General features: G+C 29.3%; 2 protein-coding genes across 4 annotated transcripts in view; one reads left to right on the top strand and one right to left on the bottom strand.

Moving 5' to 3' along the window:
- Positions 1-10,755, bottom strand: part of LOC140434899 (leucine-rich repeat flightless-interacting protein 2) — a 134,432-nt gene extending 123,677 nt beyond the window's left edge. For both annotated transcript variants that reach the window (XM_072523518.1, XM_072523519.1), the window contains exon 1: positions 10,421-10,755. The gene's annotated coding sequence lies outside the window, so the exon portion shown is untranslated. The remainder of the gene's footprint in view (positions 1-10,420) is intronic.
- Positions 1-27,258, top strand: part of LOC140434898 (acylamino-acid-releasing enzyme-like) — a 90,134-nt gene that overhangs the window by 41,206 nt on the left and 21,670 nt on the right. For both annotated transcript variants that reach the window (XM_072523512.1, XM_072523513.1), the window contains exons 2-6: positions 11,491-11,727; positions 13,909-14,060; positions 21,646-21,797; positions 22,015-22,282; positions 22,363-22,508. In XM_072523512.1, coding sequence (XP_072379613.1) covers positions 11,513-11,727; positions 13,909-14,060; positions 21,646-21,797; positions 22,015-22,282; positions 22,363-22,508 — 933 coding nt within the window. In that variant the 5' untranslated portion in view covers positions 11,491-11,512. The remainder of the gene's footprint in view (positions 1-11,490; positions 11,728-13,908; positions 14,061-21,645; positions 21,798-22,014; positions 22,283-22,362; positions 22,509-27,258) is intronic.

Below are 27,258 nucleotides of genomic sequence, written 5' to 3'. Positions count from 1 at the left end.
ACTACTATTTACCTATTCAAAGTATTTCGTCTGAACAAAATTTTTAAATTTCAACGGATTCCCATCCCCCCCCTCCCCCCACGAAAAATAAAGGTTTTACGCCATTGAAAATATTTTTTTATTCAATTATAACCAAAACAAAACATTTTTACTAAAAAAAAAATTCGATCATTTTTTGACCATAACTTCAAAATTAATGTGTACGTTAAGGGGTTAACTGTGTTACCTTCAAAATATCTTACAGTACTTAGTTTGGACAAAAGTATATCTCTTGTCAAACATCCCTTTTTATAGGTAAGCCCTTGTGGTTGCATAACAATATATATTTCAAATAAATTCAAAATTATGTATATACATAATATGATCTAATCAAATGATTTTTAATTTGTAAAGTCCCATTTTTAATAATTTCAACTGACATCTTTTTACAGTGATTTATTTTTCGTCATTTCTGTAAGTGCTTTCTTTATTTCTGATTTACTAATCTATGTATGTTTCTGATTGTAGTTTACGAGTTTATATTTTTTATATTAGCAGTGTAATGTACCTACCTACTCACATGTAAGATAATTAAAGTATCTATGTATTTCTATATAGTTTTTAGTCACCTGGTATATGTTATTTACAATTATGAAAAGTTCTCATGTATAATCACTAATAATTATTTGCTGTTAGAAATCAGAATCAATACTCTTCATAAATATTTTCCTATTTAGAATAAATAAGTTTCGCTAGTTTATTCACCTAATACTTCGTATCTATGGAATAATAATAATTTATTTCTCTTATTTCTTTGTTCGATAAGCTATCCGTATTTGCTATTTTAATATTAATATTTGAGTCCAATCTCTTGTACTCAAATCCATCCAGAAACATCGTTAAATAATTGTAGATAACAGAACTTATATATTCATAGTTTTAAGAAATAACAAGCAGAGTGTAATTTTCATCCTCTAATATAATAAATTTATACATGTCAATATATTCTGTTTAATTCCAAAACAAAGAGTTAGTCCGGAGAAGAAATAAACGCATAGTATTCCATAACAAAATTTGGTGTCAGAACGTGGGATATTAGTAGCAGAGTTCCTCTGATTGCTGATAGAAGGAGAGCTGAGGAATTTTTGAATTGACTTGTTTCCTTCGAGGAATCATTCAAAAAAAAACTGTCAGTGTGGAAAAATCGCCACTACAACTAATTACATTGGGGTCCAGTACATCCAGTTCGAAATCCAGTTCCAGTCATAACCCAATTGTAGTTCCATCGGAAGTAGAGGTGAACCCGTGGAATAATAGACTATGCGACCAACAACAATATTCTACTTGTAAGTACATTCTATCTTAAATTCTGTCTCATATTTTAAAAATCTTGTAAACGTATGTCTACTTTATATCCTGATATAAGTAACTTATTTGACGAACAAATACCTTCTCCCGACTCAAATTCTCTTTCAAATTCTTCTACTTCTAATTCAAATAAAATGTCAGTATCAATTGAAATAGCTGAAAAACTTCTCATTCGATTTGATGGTACAAAATCAAAATTATACGAATTCATAGACAATTGTGATAAAGCATACAATTTAGTAAATCCGCAATCCAAACCCATCTTATTAGCCATTATAGAAACTAAATTAACCGATAAAGCTAGGGCCATAACTAGAAACAGAACATTTGACGAATGGAAAGATTTAAAAGACTTCTTATTAGATGCTTATTCTGAACGCCGAACTGAAGGTCAGTGGCAATTGGAATTACATTCCTTACGTCAGATGCCCAGTGAAAATGTAATGTCATTTGCAAATAAAGTTGAAAATTGCTATATAAAATTAATAAATACACTTGATCCAGACTTATCTCCAGATGCAAGAAATGCATGTACTAAACTCTTAAAAACTCAAGCACTAAATGTCTTTATTAGAGGATTAAACAAAGACCTCTCTATTTTAATCAAAGCCCGAAATCCAGATTCCTTAGAAAGAGCTGTTGCTATAGCAATTGCCGAAGAACAAGAACAGTTATCAAGACAAGAAATTTTCAGACCATTCTGTAATATTTGCAAACGAAATAACCATTCCTCAAATAACTGTCGATATAAAAACAATTCAGATAGAAATGTTAGACATCTTCAAAATTCTAGTTTTCAAAACCCAAAATATCCTAATTCAAATCTTCAAAGGTCAAATTCTCAAAATCAAAATTATAAACCTTCAAATTCAAATTCCAATTCTGATTTTCCTCCAAACTTAAGAAAAGAAAATACCAACACTTCCCAACGTTTTTGCAGATACTGCAAAAAACCAGGTCACGTTATAGAAGAATGTAGAAAACGCGAATTTAACAATAAAAACAAAAATCCAACAAATTCTTTAAACTTCCAGAATCCTCGACAACCAACGGTCGATTCTCGAGGAGTTCGTTCAGTTCAGGCCGTATCACAACCATCAACTTCTCAGTCACTTCCTATGTAGATTTACCCTTAGTAAATAATTCTAATCCATCCTCTTGCAAGTTTCTAATCGATACAGGCGCAGATATTTCTTTAATTAAATATTCAAAAATACTAAACATTCCAAAAATTTATTCTAAGTCTATTACTCTACGAGGCATTGATAAAAATGTCTTAAATCCAAATAAAACTATATGTAGTTGTAACGTAAATTTCAAGATAAAAGATTTTGTCCAAACTCATGTTTTCTATGTCGTAGAAGACGATTTTCCTCTTCATTTCGACGGTATATTAGGTAGCGATTTTTTTGAAATAAATAAATGCCAAATTGATTATAAAGAAAATAAATTAAACTTTAAAAATTGTTCTATTTCAATCGAATATATAAAATCTCCATTAAACAATGACAATGACGAATTTCTGAGAGATCAAAATATCGAGACAAGTTCTAATATCGATGAAATATTTCCTTATGATGCTAAATCCATAGAGGATCATTCTTATTTAGAAACCAATGATATCCAAATAACCTTAAGTAGTGAAGAACTACTATCCAATCCAATTCAATCTAAATCTAACTCTAAATCCAAAGAAAATTCAAGTCCAAAATGTGTAAAATCCACTGAGATATGCACAAATAAAACTTGTAACTCTTCACGAAATCATAAATCAAAATCCTGTTCAGAAGAAAAATCCTGTTCAGACGATCTTATACTAAATCAAAACTCTAATTCTAACTCAAGAAGTAATAAAACTATTCTATCCGCAAGAACTGAAACAATTGTTCAAATTAAAGTAATAAATAATGAATTAAGCGAAGGATTATGTCCCGAACGCGAAATCTTTAAAGGTGTATTTTTATGTCCTAGTGTTGTTAAAGTAAAAAATGATTTCTTTTTAACCTCAATCGTAAACACTACTGAAACGGATGTTGAATTAAACGATATTCAAGTAGCAATAGAAAAAATTCCAAATTTACAAAACAATGCAAATATACGAAAAATGTCTTCTTATAAAGATAATACGAATTCTAACAGAATTGCTAAATTAAAAAATGCCTTGAGAACAGATCATTTAAATAGTGAAGAAAAATCATCTTTAATTTCTATTTGCAAGGAGTACAATCATATCTTTTATCTGGAAGGAGATCAACTTACCAGTACAAATGCCATAACTTGCAAAATTCCTTTAAATTCTAATGTACCTATTAGCACTAAATCATACAGGTATCCTGAAGTACACAAACATGAAGTCGAAACTCAAATAAAAGGTATGCTAGATCAAGGTATTATCGAAGAATCAACTTCGCCATGGAATTCGCCCCTTTGGGTTGTGCCAAAAAAGGCCGATGCTTCAGCAAAGAAGAAATGGCGAATTGTTATAGACTATCGACGACTAAATGATATTACTATAGGAGATTCATTTCCACTTCCGAATATAGTCGATATATTAGACCAATTGGGTCATTCAAAATATTTTTCAACAATAGATTTAACATCAGGATTTCACCAGATCAAAATGGATCCTGAGGATTCTCCAAAGACTGCTTTCTCAACTCCGTCTGGACATTATCAATATTCACGAATGCCATTTGGATTAAAAAATGCTCCCAGTATTTTTCAAAGGCTAATGAATACTGTCCTCTCAGGAATACAAAATTACAGATGTTTTGTCTATCTCGACGATATAGTCATTCATGCCGATACATTAGAAAATCATAATAAAAGATTAAAAGAAGTATTCGAAAAATTGTCTACATTCAACTTAAAAATACAACCAGATAAGTGCGAATTTTTTCGTCGCGAAGTAATGTATTTAGGACATTTAATAACTGAATTTGGTGTCAAACCGGACGAAAAAAAGGTATGTGCTGTTACAGATTTTCCTATACCCAGAACACAAAAAGATATTAAGAGCTTTTTGGGTCTCACTGGTTATTATAGACGCTTTATAAAAAATTTCAGTGCTTTAACACAACCTTTAACAAAACTGCTGAGGAAAAATGTTGAATTTAATTGGACAAGCATTCAACAACAGTCATTTGAGAACCTGAAATCAATACTTTGTTCAGAACCAATACTTCAGTATCCAGATTTTACCAAACCCTTTGTCTTAACAACGGATGCTAGTAATTATGCAATAGGGTCCATACTTTCTCAAGGTAAAGTACCAGATGATTTACCTATTGCTTATGCTAGTCGTACCTTGAACAAAGCGGAATCAAACTATAGCACAACAGAAAAAGAATTACTTGCAATTGTATGGAGTGTTAAACACTTTAGACCATATTTGTACGGAAATAAATTTTTCATTTATACGGATCATAAACCACTCACATGGCTATTTAATGTAAAAGATCCCGGATCAAGACTCGTTAGGTGGAGATTAGCATTAGAAGAATATAGCTATGAAATTATTTATAAACCAGGTAAATTAAATCAAAATGCTGATTGTTTAAGTCGTCCTCCTTTAACCATATCTGAAACAAATATTTGCGAAGAAAACAAAAACCCGGCAACAATCACCTTACAAATAAACAAAATGAGTAAAGAAAATAATGACACTTATTCACAGTTCTTATCTAAATCCGAAACTATATTAATAACAAATGATAATATAAAAGAAACAAATGAAAAGATTACATCATTTTCACAAAATTTAGCATTGTTTGTTTCCGTAGATTTAAATTTTAATGAGATCGTTCAGAAACAAATAAATAAACAATTCAGTCATATAGAAAAATTGAAAGCCAAAAATCCAAGACTAAATGACATTATATATATTTCTGATCAAAATAAAAACTTTTATTACATATTTATAAAAAATAATTATTGGGACAATACCTCTTATGAAGATATATTTAATTCCCTAATAAAATTAAGAGACTGGTTATTAAACGATAAAATATTAAAAATTTGCCTACCCAGAATAACTTTTAGCTACGATAAATTAAGTTGGGGAAAAATTAGATCTATGATTAGATTTATTTTTAGAAAAACTGATATATCTATTATCATTTATCATGATATACTAACAAATCCTGAACCTGAGGAAATAACTACAATATTACAAGAGAATCACACTAGTCCTACGGCTGGACACTCTGGTTTTCATCGGACATACAATCGTATAAAAAAACATTTCAAATGGAATAATATGAAAAATGATATTAAAAACTTTATAAAAACCTGTGAATCTTGTCAGAAAAATAAACTCGTTAGAAAAAAATTCGTAAAGCCCATGGAGATAACAACAACAAGCTCAAATCCATTAGAAAAAATATTTTTAGATATAGTAGGTCCTTTACCTTTAACCGAGTCAGGTAATAAGTTCATATTAACATTACAAGATGACTTAACAAAATTTTCTCAAGCTTATGCAATTCCGAATCATGAAACCAAGACTATCGCTGAAAATCTGGTTCGTGGATTTATTTGCAAGTTTGGAAAACCCGATATAATAGTTACTGATCAAGGCCGAGATTTTACTTCCAAATTATTTTCTCAAATCGCCAAGCTTTTTAAAATCAGACATATAAATTGTACTGCTTATCATCCAGAATCAAATGCTGCATTAGAAAGGAGTCACGCTACTTTAGCAGACTACCTTAAACATTATATTAAAGCTGATCAATCCGATTGGGACGAATGGCTAGATTTTGCTATGTTTTCATATAATACAACTAATCATACTTCAACCAAATTCACACCATATGAACTAATATTTGGATATACACCTAATCTACCTAGCAGTATAATACGACCAGTAGAACTCAAATATACATATGAAGATTATTTAGATAATTTAACACTTAAGCTTAGAAAATCTCATGAGTTAGCAAAAACGAATCTATTAGAATCTAAAGTAGTCAGTAAAAAATATTATGACCAAAAGATTAATGACACCGTTTTCTTAGAAGGACAATTAGTATATCTCCAAAATGAGCAAACAAAGAAGGGTCAAACCAAAAAACTTACACAAAATTATAATGGACCTTATAAAATTCTAGAGATAAATTCTCCTGTCAATTGCACAATTTTAGTAAATAAAAAACCAATAAAAGTTCACATGAATAGATTGAAACATGCTTTTGTTTCAGGTATGCAATAATATGGCTGACAAATAGTGAACAAATTCACAAGAAATATACCAATACTCCTATCAACAAATCACCTGGAATCTATTACGAACACATAAAAAATGTTCAATTTATTGAAACTCATTGGAACATATTAAGTCATATTCCTTTACAACCTTTTACAGACAAATTAAATTTTGTAGATCTCACCTATCAAAAAACATTAAGACTGTGTCAAAACAAACCAGTTCTTATTGAATTACGATTATGCGATACTTCACTAAAACTCTTAGGACAAATCATACCTAGACTCTTTCAAGATGAACAAACTTTAAAAAACATAATTCTGCATGAACATTTTAGACCAAAACGCGCTCTATTTAATGCAATTGGATCTGTTTTCAGGACCTTATTCGGTACCTTAGACAGTGATGATGCTGAAAATTTCAATAATGCTATTAACAAAGCTGAAAGTAACGAAAATCATCTTCTTGATTTACTAAAACAACAAATTCATGTAGTAAAAGCCACGATTGCAAATTTTAATAACTCTATTACAAATCTAGACCGAAACAAAGTGATTTTTGATAAAAATTTTGAATCAATTACCAATTACACAGATAAAATGAATAATAAATATTTTAATTTAGATTTAAAACAAAAAATTGAAGAACATTTTACCTTACTAACTTTCTTTATAACAGAATTACAACAAGAATATTCTACTTTAATAAACGTTATTCTATTTGCAAGAAATAATAACCTTCATCCTTCTGTTATAACACCTGAGCAACTAATTCAAGAATTATCTAAAACGGTAACGCATTTACCTAGTACATCGACTTATCCATTTCCATTGACTATCGATTATGCTCATAAATATTTCGATATCATTTTACTTAAATATATATATTTTGATAACAAGATTTTAATTACGGTTAGTATACCTTTGGTTAGTAATACTCCTTATTCTCTTTTTAAACTAATATCTCTTCCTATAATTCATCCAACATTAAAGAGACTTACCTTTATTCTTCCATCTGTCAAATATCTTGTTCTTTCAGAAAATAGAAACATTTATGTTACTATTGATACATTAGAAGACTGTTATTCATTAGATGAAGAAAAACTTATTTGCAAAAATCCTGATACTTTCCGATTTACACACACTAATCCAATTTGTGAAACTGAATTGTTAACTTCAATAACAAACATACCATCTAGTTGCGATACTCGTATAATTCAAACAGAATATGAAATTTGGCATAAATTAAACAAACCAAATTCTTGGATATATGTTTTACCCAAACCAACAGATTTAACTTTAAGCTGTCAGACTAGTACGCCAATATCTATTGTTCTTTCAAACACAGGTATTTTTTCTACTTCGAATAATTGCAAAACTTACACCGGATCAACTATTTTGATATCTGTCTCAAATCCAAAAGAAAGTAATTTTCAGTCTATCATTCCAGATTTATCCCTTCCAGAAGTCTGTTGTGATGATATTAAGATAAATAATGAATCCAAATTACACCTTGTTCCCTTACAATTAAATAATCTCGATCGAGATGCATTAAATTTAGCAAGCCATAAACTAGATAATTTAGAGAAAATGACCTCAGAAACAAATATTAATTTTTCAGACACAATAAAAAATAGTTCTTATTTCACTTATGCAATCTTATTTTTGATAAAATGTATGTTACTTTATATTTTATACAGGATAATTAAATATTTTTACCGACGATTTCGTAGAAATCCGTCACATAGTTGTCAACAAATTACAAATTGTTTAACACTAAATATATGTCAAAGTAAACGAAAACATGTACATGAGACAGATTTAAGTATAGATTGTAAACATAATAAAGACAATAATTATAGTGAATCCAAAAAGTGTGAAGAGACTAGTTTCACAGAGACTACACCGATAAGACGAAGTGAAAGACTATCGAGACTAAAAGAAACTATTTAAATGTGTTAAAATAAAATAATAATGTATACAAATGTTTTATACCATTTAAATGAAAATTCATTTTACAATTATTTTCATTCTTACAAAAGGAGGTGTAATGTACCTACCTACTCACATGTAAGATAATTAAAGTATCTATGTATTTCTATATAGTTTTTAGTCACCTGGTATATGTTATTTACAATTATGAAAAGTTCTCATGTATAATCACTAATAATTATTTGCTGTTAGAAATCAGAATCAATACTCTTCATAAATATTTTCCTATTTAGAATAAATAAGTTTCGCTAGTTTATTCACCTAATACTTCGTATCTATGGAATAATAATAATTTATTTCTCTTATTTCTTTGTTCGATAAGCTATCCGTATTTGCTATTTTAATATTAATATTTGAGTCCAATCTCTTGTACTCAAATCCATCCAGAAACATCGTTAAATAATTGTAGATAACAGAACTTATATATTCATAGTTTTAAGAAATAACAAGCAGAGTGTAATTTTCATCCTCTAATATAATAAATTTATACATGTCAATATATTCTGTTTAATTCCAAAACAAAGAGTTAGTCCGGAGAAGAAATAAACGCATAGTATTCCATAACAGCAGTAAGTGAAGCAGAATTCATTGATATAAATTTCATCTCTGTATATATTGTTCTGTCTTACTACACTAGTACCAATGTTCCATTTAAACAGTTAAAGATATTGTTCCTTTTTATTATTGCTCTATCTTGTACCAAAATAAAGTTTCATTAAAATAAAAGCATGATTTTAAGTATTACTAAATAATAGGAATCTTGATCCATGTAATCATTACTACAATAATACCTCAAACTAGTTATCAATGCCATTTCTTTTAAATTATATCAAAAAAGGCTTTATAAGCTAACATATTTTTTATGCTCTTGATCTGAGGTTTCTAAATGTCAAATAAAATACTGGGTTCTATTAAATCCCCTCTTCATAGGTGGTATACTATGAGAATTTTTTTCAAAAAAAAATTCAAACAATCTCAAAAGTCCAGAATAGTAGTCTGTTCCACTTTTATCATCTTTTATATGTCTATTGACTTTTCTAATTATAGTTCTCCCATTGTTCCTAACATGCAAGGATATTTTTGTGGTGTTTATGTTGTCACTATACTTGATATTTGAACTTTATGGTCATATAATCCAATTCACAGGGTAATTTTTGCTAACATTCATTTGGGTCATTACTGAATTATAAGTTCCATTATTATACCGATTTATAATAATTGTAATAGATCTAGATTTCAACTTCTTTGTATAGAAATAACATAAACCTCAAAAGTATACAGAACTAGACAGCAAGTAGCTTTATAACAGACTTTATTTATTTGGACAATAATAAAACCTTAAAATCTTGTAAGACATTTTGTAAATCAGGATTTTGTATTTCCATTTGATCTTCTCTCAACAAATTATATTGTAAAATTGTAAAACTCATAACTAAGTTGGTAAATACAAAACTGAGGAAATGTAGCTTACAAACCTCCTTAATCTTATATTAATTAATATTGTATATATCTTTTAATACAAATATTATGCAACAAAAAGCTGCAATTGGCAAATAAGGTGAAAAACAATTTCAAATTTACTTTCAAAACTTTAATTGAACATCAATTATGGGTATTATCTAATAAAAACGGTACCTACTTGATAATCAGGAAGTAAAAAAAATAGTCAATGGATAAAATTGGCATTGGATGAGTTAATTTATTGCAGTAATTGAAATGTTACTAGACTGAGGTCATAGTTTAAGTGTATTTACATAAGGAGTATTAAAATTTAGTAAACAAATTGGTAACCGAATATATTAGCAGGTGTGTAAAAGAATAAGTGGGTGTGATATTCCTTTGGCTTCTAGCCAACTAAAAACCACTTTGTACTCACTTTAATTTTACAATTTTCATCTGATATCCTCTGTTCTGCTTTGCATTATCTACTTATATCCAAAACAGGGCTATTTATTTACGAGTCAACTAAATCAATCGTTGTTACAGGATCTCTGTAGACTCAGGGGTGTAACAAAGTTTATATATGGCCACTAATTCTCTGTTAAGATGAATAATCACGTAGTTTTGACACTTTATTATTTAAATTTACTTTATTAAATGCTTCTTAGTTAAACTTTCTATTGAAAAAACTACAATAATATGCAAAAATATCGACATGTGTAACATCATGACGACACTACTTTTTTAGTTCGCGAATTAGAAATCAGAACTGCCAATATTGCGAAAATCCCTAAGTTGAACTGACAGGAAGAATGTCAGAATTCAGCTTCATGAACAGCACAATAAAATATACAGTGTGATACAAGTGTGATGTGTGATAAAAATACCTGACGTCTTTCATGCGCATGACGTCATATTTGAAAAATATTAGCCACTTCATTTAATTTAATGAATGATTTTGCGAATTTGGTGGATTTAATAACTTATTTTTTTAATTCTAAGAATAATAGTCTTTCGATGATTTTTTGAATTCTTAATTAGGTGACTTAAATATACCTTCAAAAATAAAATAAAATGTTCCCAAAGAATATATTTAAAAATGTTTTCTACGTTAGCCAAGCAAATTAAAGTAGTTAATTTTTTTTTAATTCGGTTTTTAATTTCTATTGTACATGTATGCTGCTAACAAATGTTTTTAAAATCCTTTATATATCCAGACACACATTTCACAGAAATGAAACTATTACTTTTTATTCTAATATAATAATATTTTTGTAATTTAAACATCCCTGGCCGTCTTTATTTTAAATGGGCTTTCGTTACTGGGTTTATGAAACATCAAATCCTTATGTTATTGTGGTGCGAAATTAATTTTCCTTTTTTTTATCTATAAGTAGTGGGGGGCTTCTTCTTGAAAAAGAAGTGAAATGTCATTATTGTTGATATTTACTTAACCTCACTTATATAAAAAAATAGAAATATATTCGTTTTTTGTTTATTTTGTAGGTATATTTAACAATTGTTTAAAATGTCTTTGAAAATAGATAAGTTCGTAAAGACCTATAAGTCGATATCACGAATTCCCGCAGTTGTTGGAGGTACAATCAGATCAAATGGAATAATAAGTACTCAGTGGAGCCAAAGAAATCTGGAGAAAGGTAAAAGCACTGAATTCACAAAAGAATTCTTTACTACGAATTTCAAAAAGACTGCTGAATCTATGCCAATTGATGTTGGAACAGAGTAAGTATTTGTGAAACTGTTTTGTTGTGGCATATTTAAGTTAAATATTGTATTTATATGGGATTAAGGTCAAACCACAATTGATTGTAATGATAATTAAATTTTACATTTGTTTTGACGATCGATTGCTAATCCGGAAATTGTTTTCAAAAGTTCTTAAATTAAGAAATTATTATGTTAACCTGTAAATGTTTAACAATTGACACAATCAGTGAGAATGGTAATACATCTGTAATGACAGATATTAGCTCTTTCTCATGATATACGGATAGGAACTAAAAAAGATTTTCATCTTTGCTACTTGTTGGAACGACAATTCCGATGAAGTACTAGCTAGAAGGACCTCATTTCCAACGCTCAATTGATTTTTAAATCAAATTCAAATACTGGAGAGTACCATCACAAAATGAAATTTATGATTTACGAAAAATGGTTGGAACAAAAATTAATTTCTAAGCTACCTCCACAGTTGGTTGTGGTTATTGACAATGTGTCTTATCACAATATTCAAAAAGATAAATCACTGAATTCTACAGTAGAAAACCAATTATGATAGAATGGTTAGGTCTAAGAATATTGATTTTGACAGTAATATGTTAAAACCTGATTTGTACATTATTTATACTAAATGAGCCAAAATTTAAAACATTTGAGATAGATGTAATTTTGACTCAACATGGCCACAGTATCTTATGATTACCTCCATACCATCCAGATTTGAATCCCATCAAATTAGTTTGGGCATCACTGAGGCAATACATGGGACAAAGAAATTTGTCTTTTTATATTGAGAATGTTCAACAATTATGTGAACTCTTTTTGATTCATTTAGCACAACAGATTGGCAAAAACGCTGTGTTGCAAAAAAGTGGGAGAAAAAATTCTTGAAAGCAGAACCTTTCATTGAAGAAGTAACCGAAAATCTTATTATAAATTTAGGTGAAGATTCTAGTTCTGAAACTGAAAAAAAAAGACTGATTTTGATTCTGACTAATTTCATAGATGGGTGTAGTTATGTTTATTTTGAGATCTTGCATTAACGCTAAATTATTATTTGTTTTTTCTAAGTTCAAATAAAATAATTAATTTAGTTTATAAAATTATTATTAATTTATTGGTCTATTATCAAAAATTATTTTAATATTAATTTATTATTTGCAATAAAATTTTATCTCTTTTTTTCTCAGAATGTATTTTGTTATCCACTTTTGCTCCTAGTTACAAGAACCCCATTTAAATAAAATTTGTTTGATGTTCACAGCAAAATGTAATCACTGTTTGTTCTTGGAATATTACAATTATTTGAATTTGCCTCTTCATAAACTGATTTTAATATATCTACAACAACCCAAACGGCATTTTAATACCCATAGGTATATTGTTGACCCCTTAATCCATCCTATGCAAAACTGCAAGCAAAAGTTTCTATTTCTTTTTTTTTGAATACTTTGTGTGTTGTAAACCCACCTAAACTTTACACAAACAGGATTTCTCCCACCTTCCATGGTTCGTTCCGGCAGTTGTAAACATATTAAGTTGTAAGATTTTAACATAACATGCATACATTGTTATAATTATCTTTATTTATAAAAAATGTATTAGAGCAAGTTTATGTTATTTATTATTATAATGGTATTGTTGGTTTTCTTTGTGCATAATTTTGGTCTTCTTTACATTTATTTTCATTCAGAATTTACAGGTTTTTCAAAATTAATTAAAAATGTTTTTAGACCACTGTATGAGTAATAAGTAGTAGTAATAAGACCACTGAACACATAGAATAAGTAGACTATCGTCAGCATAGCTGATAATGAATATCTGGACACCAACTACTTTCATGCTGTCACTGTTTCCTTCTAGAGCATTTTTGAATAGTGGTCCCAAGTACAAATTAAATAACATATATTAGTCCTGTGCGATTCCTTTATAAATATTTATATTGCTGGATATTTCTCTACAATTCTGTTTCTCTATCTTTGGTATCTGTTTATTAAGTATAAAACTTTCTCAAATAAGAATTCCGGCATCCAGAGGGTTTTACTGTATTGACAAAATACTGTATTGACAAAACAAAATTTTTTTCTGGTCATATATTTTTTTGGTATAGTTCTCATTCAATAGTCGTAAGTAAAAAATGAATTTTAATAAATAAGTTTGAATAAAATTACTTTTATATTTCAGAATCATTTCAAGACTATCAAAATCTGAAAAATTTAGGGCTGTTCTTCGAGACTATGATAGCAAGCAATTTTTAGAAATATGGCAAGGACACAACCTGATTAGATCTGTAGATTTAAATACTTTGGATGCTCATGGATCCGTATATGCTGACGGTATAGTATTACATATATTAAAGTCTTAGGCACATTCTATGATTATATCCCTCTTAGATTCGCATATTTTAGTAGAAATCATTAATTATAGGCCAGGGAAATAAGCAAAAAAAAGTACCCTGTTTGTGACACTTAACTGGCCAGGCAAACAACAGTTGTGTGGAGTAATATAGACCTCTGTAACAAAAACCTATATGTTTACTGCAGTCGATTTTTTGGATTTTAGATTAGTTATTAACCAATTAAGGTCAAAAACGGCAAACTTTCACTTTTTTTGCCATTAGCAAAAAGTGAAGCATTTGAAACAAATTTGAGACTAATAAACTTATAAGTTATATACAAATCTTCAAAATGGCATGTTTTAAATGTTTTTATCCATATTTTTTGCATAGAAAGTTGCAAAATAAGTCAGAAATATCGGTTTTTTATAAATGTTACTAACTGTTTTAAAAATAAACTTACAATCTTCATATTACATGGAATGTTGCGTCTTGTAATGCTTAAAATATGACCAAAATTTCAAAGCGATTGGTCAAAGTGTTAAAAAGTTATTTTATTTGTTTATCCCAAATTAAATTTTTTTGCAACAATATAAGTCAGAAAATGATAGTTATAGTAATTCTAAGAATATTTTATCAGAGAAGAAGGATTATTCTATCAACATTATTTAAAAAAAAATGAGGAAAAAGGATTTTAAATATTGCAATAACATCAATTTTTTGCTTAGAAACAATTACAATAACTTTTTAACTATTACCTGAAGGAAAAATTATTTTTCATACTTGGAAAGCCTGCATTTTTCTACAAAGTTAAAAAAAGAAAAAGTTGTCCTAAAGTTTATTCGTTTACCAAATTCCCATCAGTAAACATGGGCACGTGTTGATATTCGCCGTCTCATTCGTCAAGAGGCTATAAAATATAATTTATTACCGTAAGCGAGACAGATTCTCATGTTACAGATCCTAACTTTCCATCAGTTTAAATTCAAATTGTATGGTGTTGATTTTTAAGTTAATATATTGTGTTATATTTATGTTATAGTTATTGTTAAGTTATTTACTGGTCGTGTTATTTTTAGAGTTTAGTTTAATTGTGATATAATGATTAAATTTCAAGAAATTCTTACACTAACAGTTTCAAAAGTAAATATTTTTAAAAATTATATGATACATAGGTCGTACATCAGTACGACCCTGTTTGGCTTACACGTGGTTCTATTGACGATTGGGACTTTGTAGAATGAATAGGGTTTAGGACAATTAGGGACAAAGTTATTCCTTTTTTTTTTTAATGACAGCAGCTTTTTTTTATAACAATTAAGAGATCGTATTAACGTCATTTGAAAGAACGTACTTAAAGTTTAAATGTGCAAAATTCGAAAAAGATTGTCCACTTAGCTTCAAAATGAAGTCCTCAAAATCGGTCTGCTTTGAAACTCGGGTGAGCGGGGGTGGGGGAAGGAGCTGTTAACTGTATCTCTGGTTCTTGTTTATGGATATCGACGTTGATTTTTTTTTTAATTTGTATGTACTTTTTGTGTACATTACGAATATGTATTATTTAAATCATTAAATTGTTAAATAAACCATCTAATTTGTTTAAACAATTTTTTTCAGTTTTTGATTTTGTTTAGTAATATTTGAGGTCTTTTTTATTGTAAAACATAAATACTTATGATTAATATATACTTCTTTAATAAACTTTGTAGATACTTAATTTATTATCTAAATCTATTAAACTATCGACTCTGAAGAACTATGGAGTTATGATAATCAGAATTTGTATCCTAGTATACATGAATTTCGGTTACTGTGACTGAGCGACTTGTCAGTCATGGTTAAGTCGTTAGATAATAGAAGTAACATTAATGAAATACTAAACTCCAAAATAGTAAAAGAGTTTTTTGTAACTTGTGGTCACGTTATCTTAAATTTTATAAATACTTCTCTTAGATCATCAAAAATTCCAGATTTATTAAAAATCAGTACAGTTGTTCCAATACCAAAAGTTAATAATACTATTAAGGCGGATGAATTTAGACGTATAAATATACTTCCGCCCATTGAGAAATTATTAGAATTGGTAGTATATGATCAAGTCATGGATCACATTGATAAAAATTAAATCTTAATGAATACTCAGTCAGGTTTTCGTAAAAAGTATTCATGTGAAACTGCACTGCAACTTTCACTTTGTAAATTCAGGTCTGAATTGGACAATAATAATTATGTAGTAGTAGTATTCCTTGATTTAAAAAGAGCGTTTGAAACTATTGATCGTAATATACTTCTCACTAAATTAGAATTATGGTATTGGAGGAAATGTTCTTGAATGGTTTAAAGATTACTTATTGAATAGAAAGCAACAAGTGAGGATTGATGATATTACTTCTTCTGAAATTAGTGTTAATATTGGGGTACCTCAAGGTAGTGTCTTAGGACCCCTTTTATTTATATTGTATTTAAATGATAAACTTGTTTGTTAAATGTGATTTCTTTAATTTGTATGCAGATGACACCCTACTTGCATGTTTTGATTCAAACTTAGAAAATGCTGTATCTAAAATGAACTCAGCATTGCAGTCTGTTAATAAATATTTAAAGATCAACAAACTAAAGTTAAATGTGTTAAAGACAAAGGCTATGATAATAACAACGAAATACAAATACTCAAATATTGATATTAATACTATTAATCTTCAAATTGACAATGGCAAAATAGAAATCATTACAACAATAAGTACCTTGGTTTTAAATTGGATAATTTATTGTCTTTTAATGACCATTTTAATTACCTATTAAAAAAGATTTCTAAAAAATTATACTTTTTTTCAAGAATATCTAAAAATTTGTCAACTGCAACTAAAATTACAGTTTTTAATGCGATTATTCAATTTTTGCTCACTTCGATTTTTGCTCGTCAGTTATTTTTCTCTTCAATTTAAATCAATCGGCCCAGTTGCAAAAATTACAAAATCGTGGAATGAGAATCATTATTGGTGGAAACAGATCTATAGCAACAATGCTTAGCATGCTGCAGTGGGTTTTATTTCAACAAAGGATCTTTTACCTTACAATGTTGTTCATTTATAAAATTCTAAATAATTTGGCCCCTGCTTACTTTTGTGAGTTTATTATACGGAATTGTGATATTCACAATTACCCTACTCGAGGTAAGTGCAATTTACACATTGTGAAAACAAAAAGGACGGCTTCAAGAAACTCTTTGTTGTTTAAGGGTTTTGATCTTTTTAATAAGCTTCCTCAAACAGTTAAAAGTTGTTCATCTATACAAATGTTTAAAAGCAAATTAATGGACCGTATTAAAAGCACCAATAGTTAGATAGTTGTTTTGTTGTCATGTTTTATGTTATATATTATTGTTTTATATTTTTTAATAAGTGTAGATACTATATTTTAAAAGAATCAATTGGTTTCAAATAAAAATGAAATTTTTTATTTGTTGAAAAATTGTTATAAATAAACAGCTTCCCGTGGTAAACTTTGGGTGAACTTTTTTCTGTAATGTTGTAACAACGTATTCTTTCAATTCAAATAAAATTCAGCTTGTGGGTAAAAAATAAACAATGTGTTTCGAACGTTAAAGTTTAGACGTTCGTCAAGTCTATATATCCCGAACCGCAACGGTATATCCATTCATTTAAGGACATTTTAAACTGATATATGTCATATAAAATCAAAATCGACTTGCGCATTTTGAAACTAATGGACTTAAGCTTGCAATGTTCAACCTATTGAAAAATGGCCTCGAAAAATGACAAAATCGGCTTTTTTCGGCATTTTTTATTTTTTATTTTCATTTTACGTGTATTTTACAAAAAAAAAACACAAGAATAACTTTCGTCTTAGAATAGCTCAAATTACTATTAAAAAAAGTAATTTTGAAACAAAAAAACATTTTTCTATAATTTGTTTAAAAATTGTAAATAAATAAATAGGTTTCCATGAAAAAACTCAAATTTTTATTTGATTTTTTATTTTTAAGCAATACGTAGAAATAATTGAATAGGATAATTTGATTTTTTCATAAAATCTATTATAAATAAATTATTTACGTCGTTTATTGAACAAGTATGTATTTATTATAAATGTTTATGTTTTACAATAAAAATTATAATATTATACTCTTAACTTAAATATTACTAAAATAAAATAAAAAACTAAAAAAAGTGTTTAAACAAATTAGATGATATATTTTTTCAATTTAATTATTTAAATAATACATATTCGTAATGTACGCCAAAATAAAATGCAAAAAAAGTCGAAATCCATAAACAAAAACCAGAGACGCAGTAAACAACTCCTTGTTGGCTGATTTTGCAGCTTTGTGAAAGATTCCATTAAAAGGCAATATTTTCCGAATTTTGCACATTAAAACTTTAAAGTATGTTCTTTAAAATGACGATGTCGAATAAGATCTCTTAAATGTTATAAACAAAGCTGCTATCAATTAAAAAAAGGGACTAATTTCGTACCAAATTATCCAAGGACAACTTTTTTTATTTTAAATTTCTAAAAAATATATAATTTTCTTGCAGGCAAGGATTTAAAAGTTATTCTAATTGTTTATAAGCAAAAAATCGGCATGATTTTGAAAAATTATTTTGTGATACCTATTTAAAATTATTTTTCTTATATTGTTGCAAAAAAAATTAATTTGGGATAAACAAATTAAATAGCCTTTAAACTATTTGACCGATCGATTTGAAATTTTGATCATACTTAAGCACTACAAGACTCAACATTCCATGTAATATGAAGGTTATAAGTTTATTTTTTAAAAAGTTATTAACATGTTTTACAATAAAAATTATAATATTATACTCTTAACTTAAATATTACTAAAATAAAATAAAAAACTAAAAAAAGTGTTTAAACAAATTAGATGATATATTTTTTCAATTTAATTATTTAAATAATACATATTCGTAATGTACGCCAAAATAAAATGCAAAAAAAGTCGAAATCCATAAACAAAAACCAGAGACGCAGTAAACAACTCCTTGTTGGCTGATTTTGCAGCTTTGTGAAAGATTCCATTAAAAGACAATATTTTCCGAATTTTGCACATTAAAACTTTAAAGTATGTTCTTTAAAATGACGATGTCGAATAAGATCTCTTAAATGTTATAAACAAAGCTGCTATCAATTAAAAAAAGGGACTAATTTCGTACCAAATTATCCAAGGACAACTTTTTTTATTTTAAATTTCTAAAAAATATATAATTTTCTTGCAGGCAAGGATTTAAAAGTTATTCTAATTGTTTATAAGCAAAAAATCGGCATGATTTTGAAAAATTATTTTGTGATACCTATTTAAAATTATTTTTCTTATATTAAATAATAATATATAAAATATAATATAATATAAATATAATAATATATAAAAAAATTAATTTGGGATAAACAAATTAAATAGCCTTTAAACTATTTGACCGATCGATTTGAAATTTTGATCATACTTAAGCACTACAAGACTCAATATTCCATGTAATATGAAGGTTATAAGTTTATTTTTTAAAAAGTTATTAACATTTATAAAAAACCTTAATTATTTTGCAACTTCCAAACCCACAAAAAAGGATACGAACATTTAAAAAACGCCATTTTGAAGGTTTTCAAAGCTTCGTCATAAGTATCTTACTCTCAAATTTGTTTCAAATGCTTCACTTTTTGCTGATAGACGAAAAAAGCGAAAATTTTCCATTTTTGACCTTAATTGTTAATAACTAATTAATTCCAAAAAATCGACTGCAGGAAACATATAGGTTCTTGTTATAGAGGTCCATAATACTCAACACAACGGTCGTTTGCCTGGCCGGATCAGTGTCACTAAAAAAACTTATTTCTCTGAGCTATTACTTATGACATTTAGGCTTTACCTTTTTTGGTAATGGTTTTAAATAAAATGCTCGGTTCATTTTATATATACTATTTATTTACAATTTTTTGTTGTTGTACAATTACTTCTTAAAATATATTTAATTGAAATATAAAATCCCATACAAAATAATGTAGATATTTTTATTAATATCTCGCCACACTTAATTTGTTCATTGCATAATTTCGTTGAATTTCTCATCGCCCTTTGTAGAAACTTGTAATTTTCCATTGGTTTTTTCTATAAACTTACTGTAATTTTACATCTGTTTTCTGGAAGTTTGTTGTCTGGCACCATCCTGATATTCAACTAGATCAAACTCAAGTAGACCTGATCATCAACAAACTGAAACAAGCAGTAGATGAGGTTGTTATCGCAAGTCAGAATCAACTTCTGCAACTGTGGATAAACTTGCTAACTAGTATACAAAAAAAAATGGACAACTGAGTTGGTGATGACTATGGAGGGCCTGTCGGAGGAAGCAGACTTAAATTTAGTCAATCCCAATAACATGCCAAAGAGCACTATGGTCGTCACTCGCTTTTTCAAGAAAGAAACTGATAAAGTTATTATCAGGACCGTCTAAGAAAACAAAATCAAGGCCTCAAGATGGAAAACTGATTTAGTCCTATATATATTATAGTCTTTCTTCTCCACCGACGAGGTCTCTTACAAAGCATTGATGCCTGCTCATTCAGAGTTCTACTAGCGTATTAAGGCAGCTTCGACAGAACTTTCTATTGCAATGAGAAAGTTCGATGTAGCTTTGATACAAGAGCCCTGAGTTTACAAGGTCCAAATAAGAGGTCAATCGGGCATTGGTATCATCTTATGTATATCTGATCTGCCGAAGTTCCAAGAACCCAAGAAAGGCATTCAGTTAATATCCTTTCGAATGATATAGGAATTGTGCTTAAAATTGATGTACGTCGATAGTTCTTTACATCAATGTTTATAACTAGTTTTAAAAAATGGTTTCAAATAATTTGAAAATTCTCCTGATGACTGATGAAGATTCCTCGAATATATAATACAATGGGCTCGCTAGCACAAAATTTTAAAATGTTTTGAATAAGATGAGAGGACTAACGTTAGGATTTAGGCATTTTTCTGAGTTTGAATTGGTCAAATATTCATAAACTTTGAAAATATCGTATTATAATTAGACAAATTTATTTGATCATTACAAAAAAAATGAGGTGGTAGAGTTATATTACTGTTTTGGTATAGTGATAAGTGATAAAAAGTGTTTAACAAACAGATTAGAAGTTTCAGACAAAGCATGAGATTGAACAGTATTAAAGAATAACAATTAACAAAGTGAAGAACACAAAAGCTCCAAGCTCCGACAATATATCAGTTAAATTAGAAATGTATCAGACAGCGAATCAGTTAAATTAGAAATTGGAAAATTTCTGATGCCGGGGACCGAAGTCCACCACTTCAGGACTATTTCGAGCTGCGGTCAATAAAGTTAGAATTGCCATGCTAGTAGCCAACATCCGTAACGGGTAGAGGCACCACAAGAAGAAGAAGGGGACCGAATCCAGGCCATCCCGTTGGGTAAGCCAGTACTATAGCCACTGAGCTACGTCGGCCACCACCATATCCCTTGCCTTGAACTTTAATTTGATTTGAACCCTTTAAAATGAAATAACAATTGCATTTAATATTATATTTTTAGGAGAATTTGCGTCGTTTGAGTGGTCACCTGATGAAAAAAAGGTTTTATATGTTGCCGAAAAAAAGAAAGTTAAATCTGAACCATTTTATAAACGAAAAGGAGCTACAACTAACAATGAATCAGGCAATGGAAGTGGGGAGGAAAAGCCAAAAGTAAGTTAGATAATGTTATATGTATAGTTTAAGGGTAAAAAGAAGTTACTTATTTAACAATTTCGTCTTGCAGATTAACTCGTGTAAAATTTTGGTCACAAATCCACATGTAAATTTTTTTTGATTTCCGAGCCTGTATTTAGAATGTACATTTCTGGAAGCACATTATCAGCAACTTGTATTATGTATAATATACTGATTTATTTTTATTTGCAAGGGCGAAGAAAATCTATTTATCCAAGATTGGGGAGAACAACTAGTAGGTAAAAAGGTGTCCATAATTGCGGAGTATGATGTGGAAAATGATTCGGTAGAGATACTAAACGGTATTCCGAACGACCTTTTTGTTGGTCAACCAAAGTACTCTCCAGATGGATCTTATATTATTGGAGTTGCGTATCAGTTAGAGCCAAGGAAATTAGGAATTATGTTCTGCGCTAATAGGCCTAGTACCATCTTCTCTTTGGATTTTAATGGTAATTTCGGTGAGTGAATTTGTTATTTGATAAATGTAATATCCAGCGTGTACTTTATAAATATATAAATATATGATATTTTATTTTAGTTAGTTTAAACCTCCCCGGAAAAGCTGTGAAATCTCCAATATTTTCTCCAAAGGGCGACTATGTTTTATGGCTTCAACGAAACTCGGGTGGAGCTCACGCCAGTGCGATGGAATTAGTTAAGGCTAGCGTTCCTTTGAGTGAAAATGTAAGTTTACAAGTTGTATTTGTAATTATTATGTATTTCTGTTCATCTATATTCTATCCTATATTCCGCTGATGCACTAATGATGTAAATACGTGTACTACAATATGCCAGTTTTATTTTTTCCTGTACTCACTCGCAAACAACGAATCATTGTGAAATAAAAATAACTAAACAAGTATGTTATGGAGGCTGTAACAGAATGAAATAGAATTGAATTGGAATGGGCCGGTGCTCCAATATAGCAAATATTAAAAGTACTTTGATGCACTAATGTAACAGACCACAATGTAAAGACAAAATGCATGGTTATAACAGCAAATTTACTAAGATGTAAGTTGGAGATGGAAGGTCAGAGAAAGCTCGAAACTGAAGTGGAAGATCAGCAAACAGAGCCGCAGGCTGCCTAAATAAAACAATATGGAGAAATAAAAATATCGAGAAAGAAATGAAAGGCAGAATTTACAAAACAGTCATCAGACCAATAATGACATATGCGGCAGAAACACGACCTGATACAGAGAGGACAAAAAGGATGTTAGAAACAGCAGAGGTGAGAAATTGATGGTAAGACACTATGCAGTAGAGCTAGAAATACAGATATACGTCGTAGATGCAAGGTGTTCCCCATAGGAAGACGATCAGTAGAAAGACCACGAAAATGATGGAATGTTAACTTACTGGAGGCACATTGAAAAACAGACAGAGTTATGCCTACATAAAAATAAGAAGAAGAGTGTAACAAGATTGTGTGAAAGTAACAAAATATGATATTGGCTAGCCGAATATGCCGGATAATCACCAATTGACAAGGAAGGATTTGATCATCAATTTGCATGCCCTTCAAAGACAGTAAAAAGAGAATAAATGTGGAAAGAAGATAGAAAACAGATAAATTGATGTGACGGAGTGTAATGAAATAAGGGAATTGCTCTAAATAATGTTTAGGCGCCAGGAAAGTATCAACATTGTAGGATTTCTATTTCGCCTCGTATGTATGAAAAACCGAAAAATATTCTCAATCTTTTTGCGTCGCTGAGATTGATAATATAAATATTTCTAGTTTGTTTATATAACACAGATGGGTATTTCTTTTGATCGTGATGCCGCTTTAGGATACTGATATTGTGATGCGCGTCAAATAAACAGGAATCTTTCCGTTTATGCTTTTTTTTTATACCGGAATGGGCGAGTGATGTCACTCTACGATGAGCCCGCTGCCAAGGCAGTTGGTTTCGTTGTTTAGTCCGGATTTTCTTCAAATTCGTTATCCGTTATTGGTTTTTTGTTATCGGAAATTAGTGAGCAGTCAGTGAAAAACCAGTGAGGAGAGAGATTTGGATTTGTGAAGAGATAGCTGTGATTGATTGTGTTGTGCCCTATGTGGGAGATTTGTAAGACGGCGTTTCCAACCATTTGAGAGGTCCACATGGTTTAAAGAAGAAATTGAGTGGCCGAGTTTTGAAGATTGCAGTTTGTTGTCATCCAGGGTAATCCGAAGTACGAATCAGTGTCCAACTTCTCAAGAATTATCCATTTGTGTTCCATGGTCACTCCAGACCAATTCCAGTTTGTGTGGGACACAATTGTTTATTTGAAGTGTTTTGATTCAATTCCAATCCCAAAACTTTTTATTAAAATTATTCAAAGTAAAAATAAACAATTTTTCATTAATAAAAAATTTGCTTTCATGACAAACTATAACAGAAATTACAATAACTATGACAAAAAATATAAATAAATAAAATTATAAGTTTTATGGATTAGCTAATTGTCATATTAGTCTTCTTTTAAATACAACTAATTTTAATATTTAATATTTTAAAAAGGTTTGATATTTCATTTCGACATATGACCGACAGTATTATCCTTTTCTAACATTTGGTACATAACGATAATTTTGAAATTTGTTTTGTTTGAAGGTTAACCTCAATCAAGGTCTGTTGAAAATTTAGATAGTTTTCATTTTTAATAATAATTTAAATTCCTATAAGTGTCCCCAACGTCTGGAGCTTGTTGTAAATCGTTACAAATAGCCCCAATGTAAGGTTTGTTGATACTTTTTGTTAATATTATTTGTAATAACCGTTTATGTGAAGTAATAATAAATATGTAATGTTTCTCTCTAAACCAGGAGTTGTAGAATTATTTCCTTTAAAAAGATTTTTACTCTTTCATATTTTTTAAGAAAGAAAAGCCTTTCTTTCTATCCAGCAAGAGGATTCTTTTAAACGACGTCCAATTCAAATAGTTTAAGAACCTTGTTGTGTGTATTGCCCAGGAAATTTCTGTAAGTATTTTTTTTAAACTTACACAGAAGCAAAAAACTTCAAATTTGTATCTTGGTACAAAAACATTTAATATAAAACTTGTTAAAAGTGTCGTCCAAAATTTACAGATGCATAACGTTTTCGATCTAGCTCAGATCATCCTCACTGCCTTCTTTTGGTACTTGAAGCTAACACTAAAATTGTATCGGAGACATCAATATATGGTTTTACATATTTAGATTTTAATTCTAATGCGACCCTAGGTCGATAATGGATAAAGATTTTAATACTTAAAGAGCAACATGTTTATTTGCTCGACTTGAACACGTGGTTCTTGTCAGTTAAAACCACACAGACCAACTGTTGGTCACAGTTTAAACTATTTTAATAATTATGAAATTCCTATATATATATATATATATATATATATATATATATATATATATATATATATATATATATATGTATATATATATATATATATATATATATATATATATATATACATTTCTTTAAAAACCTTTATAAAAGGTATATATTATTATGAATCTCATATCTTAAAGAAATTGGAATATGCAGGCATCTGTTTCTTTAGATTAAGAATATGTAATTAATGTAGGTAAAGTGCGTTATCAAACAATGAAAAGTTTAAAAGTGTATAAAAACTTGTGCAAACAAACGGGACAATGAAAGGTCGTTTTCGTTTCCCCAATATTCGGTTACCAAGAACTATTTGTATATTTCGTTATGTAACTAAGATTTAGAAAGTAAGGATTTGTATAATATAAAATGAACTTCGGTTTTTACCAGGTAATGTAAATTGTGTAGAAATGAAAGCTATGTACTCAATTCAAAAAACAATTAACGGTCGTTAGGGTTTTGTTGACAAAGGAATTTGATAGTGGATTCTAATAAAAGACAGTATGGTAAGTCAAGGAAAGTTTGACGAGAGAAAGAGAGGAGATGTAAACATATTTTTGTTTTGAGTGATTTAATTGGTTCGAGAGATCGAGAGAGGGATTGGAGAAGTAAGAGGAAAGGGAAGTTAGTTTTTTTTTGTTCAAAGGAAAAACGAGGAGTCTACGATAGAACTGCAAGAGGAAAAGCTGTTTCCTGTGATAAGAAAAAAGGTGTGGACGTTGCGAGATAAAGTGGTGAATCAGAAAAGAAGGTTTGTGAAGTTGTTTGTGGCAGCAGAAAGCCGTGACAGTGTAAGAAGAGATCTTCAAAACCACAATTTGTAAGTCTTTCTTTTAATGTAAGAATTATTTGAGGTGAGGCCGCATATGTGTTTCTTACGAGAGTAAACGAAATCAGGAGGTGTGGAGAAACAGCATAAAGTTTAGTTTGTTTAATTGAAAACAAAAGATAGGCCCAGAGATTCGGAGCGAAGTTTTGTTTTTGGATATAGAATTGAATAGACAGTTTTTTTATACAAATTTATAGGACCGGAGAGAACATTAGGATCATATGATCTGTTGTTATTTATACTGATAATTATCTGATATGATCTTGTTTTTTTTTGTAAATCTATTTTTTATACAGCTGGTATATTTGAATTTCCATGATATAATATATTGATAAAAGGTACATATGGTATTGTTTGTGTATATTTTTATTCCTTTTTGTCCTCATACTTACAAATACAACATAATTGATACTGAGCCACGGAAGTAAGTTCTGAGATAAACAAAGTTATGTGTAAGTTCATCAATTTAGATATTGTATTTTAAAATTAAATTTTACTTACCATGACAATATATTCTAAAAAGACCCTTTCGGCTACATCTTGTTTTCGGACTAGTGCAGTTGCCAGGTATACATGAGTGAAGCCACTAAATATGTGGGTAAAAACCCTTTAAATCAGCCATACTCACTACGCGGTCCGTGGGCCGCATGCGGCCCTTGGAGCGATTATTCGCGGCCCTCAGACTGCTAGGCAGTAAAACAAAATTATGTTTCTATTTATGTATTTAATCATATTACGGTGTAGTGTAGAGCGGCGCTATGCATTGTACCGCATTTCTTATTAGTCATCTTTACCCCACCACAGTGGCACTGGCCGGAAATGTTAACAAAAAAGATGAAGTCGTTTTCTGATGCAGAAATTGTAATAGAATGTGTTATCACAGTTTGCAAAACTTTGTTCTCACAATTTGCTAATAATGAACAAATGAGGGGTATAGTTTCAAAGTGTACAATCTCCATATTTCAGAAAAAAATGAGTTAGATGTCGCATTACGTTGAGTTTCTAGTCCTGAATCGAAAAAATAAAAAAACTCTTTTCAAAATAGTCATTCTCCAATAAATTTTGAGGGAAGAAAATTAGACTTTAATTCAAAACGTACAATCTCCAGTGACATTTAATTTTCGAACCGTACAATCTCCTATCCAATATTTAAAATCAAAAAGTACAATCTCCAATGGGTTTTTCTTGTTTATAGTGGCGAATATTTCAAAGCGTGCAATATCCTGTTCGGACT

The sequence above is a fragment of the Diabrotica undecimpunctata genome, chromosome 2, assembly GCF_040954645.1.
Source record: "Diabrotica undecimpunctata isolate CICGRU chromosome 2, icDiaUnde3, whole genome shotgun sequence".
NCBI classification, from domain to species: Eukaryota; Metazoa; Arthropoda; class Insecta; order Coleoptera; family Chrysomelidae; genus Diabrotica; species Diabrotica undecimpunctata.
Note: the sequence above shows the minus strand (reverse complement) of the source record. Positions and strands in the feature narration are given on the sequence as shown.